Below are 11,255 nucleotides of genomic sequence, written 5' to 3'. Positions count from 1 at the left end.
GCTGTGAGGGAGAAGTCCCTCCCACCTCCTTTTGAAGAGGGACGTCCTCACAGTAACATATCGCCATTTTCTCTCTCACTTCACTGAGACAGGTCACAGATTGCTTCGTGCTTGCTTGTCTGAATTTGGCTGATTTGTTGGTTTATACCTTCAAATTTGTTTTAAATCCTGGTAAAATCATGCTTTCGAGCGTTATTAAGAGTGCTCTTGCCTGATTCTCCTGTCAGTTTACTGACTAGAGCTGGTTTCGATCCCTCTTGTGAGATTGGTGAGCGGCCATTACTCTTTTCTACTACATGAGGCCTCGTGTAGTTGCAGATACCGTGTGGAGAGCTGTTCTGGTGCTGTAAGGAGACTCCACGGGCCTAGCAGCTCGGGTCTAGCGCCCCTCTCAAGCCTCGGGCTCAACTAGCACGGCTGCGCTTGCCCTCGACGACCACGGCGACTGAATTGGCTGCATACCCCGGCATCCACCGCGGTTCTCCCGCCGACCTTCAGGCTTGGAACAGCGCCTACCCGGCCCCGATTGACTCGGCACCAGTGTAACCATCTCCGTGCCGACCGCGCCCACCATCGGCACCAATTGACTCGGCACCGAGTGTTCGGCACCGACAGCGTTCTCCTCGGCGCCGATCCCGGCACCGGTGAACAGCTTCGGAGCCGTCTACAGCCCGGCACCGACCGAATTACCCATCGGCACCGACCTCGGCACCGATTGACTCGGCAACGACCGCTTGTTCTTGGAACCGAGCGCAGCAGCCCCGCCTAGTTGCCATGTCAGTGCAGTCAACTGAGTCCTCCGCTGGTTTCCACCAGGACGACCAGTGCGCGGCAAAGCTGCCCAGGCAGGATGAGCACCGGTCCTGTGCCAGATGCTTAGGGGCAGACCATGTGGCCAAAGCACTGGCGGGTGAGTTGGACTGCTCTCCATGCAGGAAGTTCTCCAAAAGAACTAAACGCAGGACAGCAGCCCCATCCCCAGCAGAGTATCTCTCCCCGAGCCATGGGAGAATGAGGTCAGTGGTCCAGGGTCCTCAGCAGAGGTCCTCTAGGACCCCACGTCAGATTAGAACTCATGACCACTTGGGTTACATTTATTTATTACACAAATAATATTATCTCTACATCTGTGAATAACTTATTTTAACATGCTTATGTGTTTTAGTGGTGGGATTTAATTTACCAGCATCAGCCAAATCAATATTGTTGTGCTACATGTATTCATTTATAGCAATATTTATTCAAACATTTTAATAATTTCTATATTTAAAAAGTATGTATTTCTACGTGTATTTGTTTACATTTGCATTCATGTATTTATTCATTTATAAAATCGTGCTGTGTTTTGTACTTGCTCTTACTAGAACTGAAGTCATTGGGCCCGATCTTGGATAGATTTGCGCACCACTTAAACGGCCGTTATGTGCAAATGCGCATAATGTTCTATATTCGAAACGTCCTTTTGCGCGTCACAATCCATTCTGCGCTGTGCAGAAATAAAATGTATGCATCGCACAATATGGGGGGAGTGGCCGACAATATGCGTGATCCTGCTATTTTCAAAAGTATGTGCCAAGCACAAAACCAGTTTTGCGAGGCATAGAATAACGCTTTTAAAAAGCAAGCGTTAACTCCGCGCACATCCCCCCAGGACTCACACAAGCACGGAACAGCAGGAGCTTTCCAAGGTACCGCTATGGGAAACACCCCGCGAGCGCACAAGACTCCATCCACATCTACAGTGGGACTATTATATGGTGATTATAGGACAGGAATTCAAAAGAACGATTGTGATAATTGCTTCACTGTTTAAAAAAAAAAACATGTTTAAAAAACAATCTGCAGGAAGCTGCTATCTCGACCGCTCTTTCAGACTGAAACATTAGGCTACTATTTACTTTTCTAAGCAAGCATTCTTGGTGCTGCAAGAATAGCTCCCAAAACAGAATGGAGAGTACAGTACGGTATGTGACATAGACCGAGCTGGCAAATACAAAACAACTGTCTGGAGAAGGAGCGGGCTCTGGAGGCAGGGGAGCATAGCGGAGGTAGAGCCAGTCTTCTAGTGCAGGTGGAGTGGAGAGGTCGAGTGGGGGTGTAGGGAGAGATGAGGGTCTGGAGGTAGCTGGGTGTAGTCTGGTCAAGGCATCTGTAGGCTAGTACAAGAGTCTTGAACTGGATGCGAGCGGTGATCGGGAGCCAGTGGAGCGAGCGGGAGTAGTGGAGTAGCGTGGGCGAAGCGAGGCAGAGAGAACACCAGGCGGGGAGCAGAGTTCTGGATGAGCTGGAGCGGACGGGTGGCGGACGCAGGGAGGCCGGCCAGGAGGGAGTTGCAGTAGTCTAGGCGGGAGAGTACCAGGGCCTGGACCAGGAGCTGGGTAGCATAGTTGGTGAGGAAGGGTCGGATTCTTCGGATGTTGCTCAGGAAAAATCGGCAAGTGCAGCCAGAGTGGAGATGTGCTGGGAATAAGAGAGGCAGGGGTCCAGGGTGACTCCAAGGTTCTTAGCTGAGGAAGAGGGAGAGAGTGTGGTAGATTCCAGAGGAACAGAGATGGAGAGATCAGAGGAGGGGGAGGAGGAGGGAAAGAAAAGGAGGTCAGATTTAGAGAGGTTGAGTTTGAGGTGATGCAAGTGCATCCAGGAGGAAATAGCAGACAGACAGGTAGAGATACGGGAGGAGATGGTGGAGTCAGAGGTGGGGAAGGAGAGGAAAATCTGAGCATCATCAGCATAGAAATGGTATGAGAAACCATAGGATGCGATGAGGGGGCCCAGGGAGCGGGTGTAGAGAGAGAACAGGAGAGGACCCAAGACTGACCCTTGGGGGACTCCAGTTAAGAGAGGGTGAGGTGTGGCGGTTGCTCCACGCCAGGTTACCTGGTAAGTGCGGTTGGAGAGGTAGGAGGAGAACCAGGCCAGAGCAGTGCCAGAGATCCCCAGGTCAGCGAGAGATGATAGTAGAATAGAGTGATCAACAGTGTCAAAGGCAGCCGAGAGGTCGAGGAGAATTAGGACAGAGGAGAGAGAGGCAGCTCGGGCACACTTAAGTGAGTTGGTGACAGACAGGAGGGCGGTTTCAGTGGAGTGAGCAGAGCGGAAGCCAGATTGGAGAGGGTCAAGCAGAGAGTGGTTGGACAGGAAAGCAGAGAGCTAGCGGTGTACAGTCCGCTCGAGGGTTTTGGAGAGGAAGGGTAGGAGGGAGACAGGACGGTAGCTCTGGAGGGAGGTGGGGTCGAGGGTAGGTTTTTTGAGGAGGGGAGTGATAGAGGCTTTTTTGAAGGCAGAGGGAAAGATACCAGAAAGTAGAGAGGTGTTGAGGAGGGAGGAGATGAAGAGGAGTAGAGTAGGAGCAGCAGCTTGAAAGAGGTGAGTGGGGAGGGGGTCCAAGGTACACGTGGTGGGTTTGTGACCCTGGAGCAGGGAGGAGAGGTCAGAGTCTGAGAGGGGCAAGAAGGTGGAGAAGGGGGGTGAGTTAGTAGGGGTTGCAGTGGGTGTAGGAGTTGGAGCGGGAGGGGGTGCGGGGGAGGGAGAGGTGTTAAAGAGTTTGCGGATATCTGAGATTTTAGAAGAGAAGAAGGAGGCAAAGTCATCAGGGGAGATAGAGGAGGGAGGAGGAGGGGGGGAGGGTTTAGGAGGGAGGAGAAGGTAGAGAATAGTTTACGTGGGTTGTTAGTGGAGGCTTGGATTACAGATTGGAAATAAGCACATTTAGCAGAGGAGAGAGTAGAGGAGAAGGAGGAGAGGAGAGTGCGGTAAAGGTCTAGGGCAGCAGGGAGTTTGGTTCTCTTCCATTTCTTTTCAGCAGATCGCAGTGTGATTCTTGCCGAGCGGAGCGCAGAGGAGAGCCAGGGATGGGGAGGGGAGGGGCGAGCAGGACGGGAGGTGAGGGGACAGAGGGAGTCGAGGGAGGAGGTGAGTGAGGAGAAGAGGGTGGAGGTAGCAGAGTCTACGGAGAGTTGTGAAAAGGAGTCGATAGGAGGGAGGTGAGAGAGAGCAGTGGAGGCAAGGACAGAGGGGGAGAGAGAGCGGAGGTTACGGCGAGAGGTGACAGTGGGGGTAGGAGGAGCAGGGAGAGGGGGGAGAGACAGAGAAAAAGAGATGAAATAGTGATCATAGAGGTCCAGGGGGGTGACAGAGAGGGTGGAGGGGCAGCAGGCCCTGGAGAAGGTGAGGTCCAGTTGACGGCCAGCTTTGTGGGTAGGAGGGGACGGAGAGAGACAGAAGTCGAAGGAGTGCAGGAGAGGGAGGAATCCAGCAGAGTGGCTGGGGTTGGAGAGATGGATGTTGAAGTCAACCAACAGGACAGTCGGGGTAGACAGAGAGGGGAGGGAGGAGAGTAGATAGTCGAGTTCATCCAGAAAGTGAGTGAGAGGCCCAGGGGGGCAGTACAGAACAACGAGCAGGAGTTGACAGGGAAAGGTTAGTTGGACTGCATGAAATTCAAAGGTATTGACAGAGAGCGAGATGAGATCGGAGGGGACAGAAAAGAGTAAGGAGGGAGAGAGGAGAAGACCCGTCCCACCTCCCCGTCCAGTGAGACGCGGGGTATGGGTCAGGACGTAGAGAGAGGACAGGGCAGCAGGAGTAACAGTGTTATCAGGGGACAACCAGGTTTCAGTGAGAGCAAGGAAATCGAGCGAGAGGTGGGAGGCAAAGGCAGATATGAAATCAGCTTTGTTAGCAGAAGAGTGACAGTTCCAGAGTGCACCAGAGAGTGTGCGGGAGGGGGGGAGAGGCAGAGAAATGAGGTTAGAGGGGTTGGAGGAGCAGCAGCGGAGGGAGGGCAGAGGACGAGGACGAGAGGACAGAACAGGGATGTGAGAGACAGTCATAGCAGGGCAAGCAGGACAAAAGGCACAGTAGGAGCAGTAGGGTGGAGGGTACAGACCTGACTAGTAGATAGCTTCTTCTAGAGCCCAGTTAGGTTTGGATCTATTGGAATAGCGTCTCAGCGCAGGCCTCCCCTTGCTGGACTCCCACAGCTAGACTCCCGGCTCTTTTGTTGAGGCTCTTCTGTTGGCTGGCGCAGAAATAGGCTGCTTAATATAAAAAGAACAACTGCGTGGAAACCAATCAGATAGCAAATCAACTTCTGTACAATTAAACCACTCACCTGGTACTAATCACACACCAACTCAGCTAATTCAAACACCACCTTACAAAGTTACCAAATGTAGTTAATTAAAAATTACTTGAAGCAGGAACTTGCCTATCTGCCTCAGTCCCTGGTTCCTGTAGACTGACCACTATTATATGCCCACCCTTAAATAGAGTTATATTTAAGAGCAAGTAGTAACTGCAGTAGAGTATTTAATTATGGATGGACCAAACTTGCAGGTCGCCACTGTCACATTTTCCAGGAAATCACGGCTAATACTGAGAAAGAAAACAGATGAGAACCTAACAGAAAACTAGTGAAAAACACTGCACTGATTAACTGAACGGGTCAAATGTAGCCTACTGAATTACTGAATTGATGAATTGTTGAGGGGGAGAGTGGCGCATCCAGCTGAGGCGCTTCATCTGAAATGCAGGGTGTGCCCTATAGCCTGGAGATCGCTGGTTCCAATCCAGACTATGCCATCGCCGAATGTGGAACAATGCCATCGCCGACAGGAACGCCGAGGGGGCGGCGTACAATTGGCAGAGTGCCACCCGCGTTGGGAGGGCTTAGGTCAGCTTGGTAATCATTGTCTCAACAAGCTCCAGCAACTCCTGTGGCGACCGGTCGCCTGCGAGTTGTGGGCGGAACTGCGTTTCCTCCAACACCGCTACAGCCAGGTGCGGTTGTCTTTGCTGTTGCAGTGTGACAAGAGGAGGGTGGCTGACGGCGTTTGTTTCAGAGGATGCGCATGATGAGTCTTCGTTCTCCCGAGTCGATACGGGAAGTTGCAGCAGCGCCATAAAAATAACAATTGGATATTCCAAATTGGGAGATTTTTTTTTAAATATTACAACAAAATAAATTAAATAGTTAAGCTTCAAAAAATCTATTTTTGACTGAGCGAGTTAAGTGTGTACGGTATCCTGACAACACAACACGTTGAAAACACAGAAAAGACATTGAGAAAAAAAAGTTTCCTATTTCCTGTTTAATTAAGAAAATACAATAAATAAAGATTATTCTCTTACTTGTCTTCCTGCCATATCCCCTCGTTTTTTCATTTTTTCGTTTTTTTTCTGTTTGTTGTTGGGCTGCCATCTTGGTAAGAGCTTGTCAATTGTCGCATGTGAACACATTCCCTACCAAAATGTCCAGTACAGTACAGTACCGTGCTGTTAGATTAGACTGGACTGTATTGAATTAGCTGGCTCTCAGATCCCCAGTACAGTACCGTGCTGTTAGATTAGACTGGACTGTATTGAATTAGCTGGCTCTCAGATCCCCAGTACAGTACCGTGCTGTTAGATTAGACTGGACTGTATTGAATTAGCTGGCTCTCAGATCCCCAGTACAGTACCGTGCTGTTAGATTAGACTGGACTGTATTGAATTAGCTGGCTCTCATATCTCCAGTACAGTACCGTGCTGTTAGATTAGACTGGACTGTATTGAATTAGCTGGCTCTCAGATCCCCAGTACAGTACCGTGCTGTTAGATTAGACTGGACTGTATTGAATTAGCTGGCTCTCAGATCCCCAGTACAGTACAGTGCTGTTAGATTAGACTGGACTGTATTGAATTAGCTGGCTCTCAGATCCCCAGTACAGTACCGTGCTGTTAGATTAGACTGGACTGTATTGAATTAGCTGGCTCTCAGATCCCCAGTACAGTACAGTGCTGTTTTTAAAATCCATAAAATGTTGTAAAAAGTTAAATTCCTGAGATCTAACAATTATGAAAATGAATGAACAAAATAAACAAATAAAAATACATAAATGAAAAAAATCAATACACAACTTTATAAACAAATTCCTAAAATTACACAAATTCAGTCAATCCAACACCTTTAGAAAAAAAAAAAGTACAAAGTAACACGGAACAGTCCATTTTAGATAGTATAGGGGGTGATTGGTCTAAGGCTATTGTGCATATTATTATTATTATTATTATTATTATTATTATTATTATTATTATTATTATTATTATTATTATTATTAGTATTATTATTATTAGTATTATTATTATTATAGTATTATTACTAGTCCAAACTCCCTCACCCCTCTCTTTGACTGCACCTAAATGGACCAGTCCCTTAAAAAAAAAAAAAAGTCATTTTCCACTGAAATTAAATAAAATACACGCAATTTCAAACTAAAAAGAAAACAGTTTCAAATTGTAACACCTGAAACACATTTTGTGTGTATATATATATATATATATATATATATATATATATATATATATATATATATATATATATATATAATCTTTAAACATCTTAAAACAGTTGCAGAATATTTTGTAGGGATTTTCGTAGCAATTAAGAAAGTCAAAGAGAGAGAGAGACATAAAACTGGGAAAAAAAATGGCAAAACACTTTAAAAGAAGTGTAATTTGTAATTCATTATGAACAGAGCTGCACAGAGCAGGTCTATAGGAAACTCAACACTGCAGAGCTGCACAGAGCAGGTCTATAGGAAACTCAACACTGCAGAGCTGCACAGAGCAGGTCTGTAGGAAACTCAACACTGCAGAGCTGCACAGAGCAGGTCTGTAGGAAACTCAACACTGCAGAGCTGCACAGAGCAGGTCTGTAGGAAACTCAACACTGCAGAGCTGCACAGAGCAGGTCTGTAGGAAACTCAAGACGGCAGAGCTGCACAGAGCAGGTCTGTAGGAAACTCAACACTGCAGAGCTGCACAGAGCAGGTCTGTAGGAAACTCAACACTGCAGAGCTGCACAGAGCAGGTCTATAGGAAACTCAAAACTGCAGAGCTGCACAGAGCAGGTATATAAGAAACTCAACACTGCAGAGCTGCACAGAGCAGGTTAAAAGGAAAGAGAGATCAACACTGCAGAGCTGTACAGAGCGAGTCTATAGGAAAGACAAAATTTCATTTTTTTTATATAACTTTTTAGATTAGTTCCTTTTAAAACAGTGCTTTCCCTGGGTCTCTCTCAAACACTTTCAATGAGACTCCCTATCGCACAGCAGTTTCAATGAGACTCCCTATTACACAGCAATTTCAATAAGACTCCCTATCACACAGCAGTTTCAATGAGACTCATCCTATTTCACAGCAGTTTCAATGACACTCCCTATCACACAGCAGTTTCAATAAGACTCCCTGTCACACAGCAGTTTCAATGAGACTGCCAATTGCACAGCAGTTTAAATGAGACTCATTATCACACAGCAGTTTCAGAGCAGAGCTGGTCTATAGGAAACTCAACACTGCAGAGCAGTAATTGAATCGTAATATCTTTTCAATATAGACTTTAAGGGGAAATTCACAAATGCTCTTCACATGGTTTCAGGAAAAAGAAAGTGAAGGGTGAGAGAGAGGGAGAGGGTGAGAGTGAGGGAGAGAGAGAGGAGAAAGAGGGACGCGTCTGGACAAACACCTCTGGATTTCCCGTTTGCTTCTTTCAAACAATCCAACTTGTAACAACGAATAGTGGAGTCTTCGTTTTCATATTTCTCCCAGTAGTCTTGCTCTTTAACTTTCGTCAATGTGGACTCAGCTTCGTAACTTTTGGTTTGACTTTTATCTGGACTGATGTAACTGTTGTCTTGCTGTTGTCCTTTCTTTCCATCCAAGCCTTTAGATTTGTCCGAATTCCCCCCGCTTGCCTTGCCCGATTTGGGGAACCACCATCTCGTTCTGGTGCTGAAGGTGTAAGTGACGCGGGCTCTCGGATAGTAAGGCATCATGGGGCAGGGAGCGAAATCGATTTCTCTCAAGAACCTCAAATCTAGACCTTTCCTTTCCTCGGGACCGGCGCAGAGGATCTCGGAGCTGGAGATCCGGACCTGACGGAACCATTCCCAGAGAGGGCGGGCCTGGCAGGAGCAGCTCCAGGTGTTTCCGTTGAGTCTGAGGAACTGCAGGGACGAGAGATAGTAGACGGCCGAAGCAGGGAGGTCTGTTAGGGCGTTGTTGAAGAGGAAGAGGGTGGTGAGGTGACCCAGGTCCCTGAAGGATTTGCAGTTGACCCGTCGCACTCGGATCTCGTGGAGGAGGAGCCTGTCCAGGTTGACCAGCCCTCTGAAGACATTTTCAGACAGGACTCGGATTCGGTTGCCGTGGAGGAAGAGGTGAGTGAGATTCACCAGGTCTGAGAAGAGATTGTCCTGAGAGGGGGAGAGAGAGGGAGGGGGAAGGGGAGGGACAGAGATTGATATTTGGCACAAAATTCAGTACTACCAAAAATGTGTATGTTAAATTATGAAATTAAAATTATTTGTGTTATAGCTCTCCTGTATGTATCTGCCTCCTGTCAACCCCACCAGGAGCAGGATTGAGACACACTGTATTAGATAGGATAGAGGGGGCTCTCCAGGAGCAGGGTTGAGACACACTGTATTAGATAGGATAGAGGGGGCTCTCCAGGAGCAGGGTTGAGACACACTGTATTAGATAGGATAGAGGGGGCTCTCCAGGAGCAGGATTGAGACACATTGTATTAGATAGGATAGAGGGGGCTCTCCGGGAGCAGGATTGAGACACACTCTATTAGATAGGATAGAGGGGGCTCTCCAGGAGCAGGGTTGAGACACACTGTATTAGATAGGATAGAGGGGGCTATCCAGGAGCAGGATTGAGACACACTGTATTAGATAGGATAGAGGGGGCTCTCCAGGAGCAGGGTTGAGTCACACTGTATTAGATAGGATAGAGGGGGCTCTCCAGGAGCAGGGTTGAGACACACTGTATTAGATAGGATGGGGGGGGGGTGGGGGGGGCTCAAGGAGCAGGGTTGGAGACACACTGTATTAGATAGGATGGGGGGGATGGGGGGGCTCCAGGAGCAGGGTTGGAGGCACACTGTATTAGATAGGAGGTCTCTCTCTCTCTCTCTCTCTCTCTCTCTCTCTCTCTCACCTGGATGTGTTGCAGCAGGTTGTCCTGCAGGTAAAGGAACTGCAGGCTGTAGAGTTTTTTGAAGATGTTTCCGGGCAGGGTCCCCAGCTGGCAGCGGTATATGTGCAGGCTCTGCAGCTTGTCCAGCCCCCGGAAGGAGTCGGGATGGAGGGTGCGCAGGGAGGGGTTATCCCCCAGGTCCAGCTCCTCCAGATCTCGCATGTCGCTGAAGGAATCGGGTTTGATGGAGCTGATGTTGTTGGAGTAGAGCCACAGGACCTGATGAGAGGGAGAGAGAGAGGAGGGGGAGAGAGAGGAAGATCATTTTCAAGCTCAATTTCGAGTTACAGTCAAACCTGTATTAAGAGACCTGCACTCAAGGGACAGTCAAATAGTGTCTCTTAAAAGAGGGACCCCCCCATACATTTTCTATTTGTCTCCGACATCCTACCTTCCTGTAATTATATATGTATGTTTAAAAAACTCTGTAAAAGACTACATATATGAACAAAATAAGTACTGGAATTGAATTACATTTAGATTATTGTGTGGGCTTGCACGTTGTTGTTTGAGGACAAAAGCTTGAGTGCGTTTGTCTATCTCCAGCCTCTCCCAGCCGAGAAGGAGTCACTGCGGGGGAGATCGCAGCAGCAGCAGCAGCAGCAGTGGTGAGGCAGACATAGTCTTAAAAACAATTTATAAATTGGGGGAGAAAAGGGGGTTACAAATAATTGTGAAGTGTGAACAGGGCAAGATGGTACCTGTGTCTGGAAGCCGAAGGACTGCGCCCGCAGCTCTGTGATGCAGTTGTTTTGGAGGAATACTCTTTGGCTGTCGTAGGGAATGCCGGCCGGCACCGCCGAGAAGTTCTGAGACTGGCAGCTGACCGTCATCGGGGAGAGGTAACAGACACACAGCCTGGGGCAGGAATAGGCAGGGCTAGGGGAGCAGACTGCCAGCCAGAGCAACAGCCAGACAGACACCGAGCCTGCGTGGGGAGAGAGAGGAGAGAGTGTGAGAGAGGAGAAGGGAGGGGAGAGAGATAGACTGATAGATAAACAATATGACAGACAAGACAGAAAGGCAGATAAACAAATATACAGACAGATTTGAAGTCATGTCTCAATGAACATTTGTGGCACTGCCACTTAAATTGAATGTTTGGTTCTACATGGTACAATAAACGTACCATGTGTTGCGCCTTAATTGGGCAGCACGGAAGCCTGGCCAGGTTCCAAATACATTTCGAGGTTCTTATTCGCTGGAAGCGGCAGCGTTGTTAATGG

The 11,255-nt window shown here is 48.2% G+C and overlaps 1 protein-coding gene across 1 annotated transcript; it reads right to left on the bottom strand.

Annotated features, from left to right (window-relative positions):
- Positions 1-391: 391 nt before the first annotated feature.
- LOC131734223 (reticulon-4 receptor-like 2) lies at positions 392-10,949 on the bottom strand (the record flags this gene model as incomplete). Its single annotated transcript, XM_059021300.1, has 4 exons — positions 392-664; positions 8,430-9,239; positions 9,991-10,248; positions 10,731-10,949. Coding segments are annotated over 4 exons (1,560 nt in total), but the record flags the coding sequence as incomplete, so codon positions are not given.
- Between the last annotated feature and the right edge of the window lie 306 nt (positions 10,950-11,255).

Source organism: Acipenser ruthenus, unplaced genomic scaffold (assembly GCF_902713425.1).
Source record: "Acipenser ruthenus unplaced genomic scaffold, fAciRut3.2 maternal haplotype, whole genome shotgun sequence".
Taxonomy (NCBI): Eukaryota; Metazoa; Chordata; class Actinopteri; order Acipenseriformes; family Acipenseridae; genus Acipenser; species Acipenser ruthenus.
Note: the sequence above shows the minus strand (reverse complement) of the source record. Positions and strands in the feature narration are given on the sequence as shown.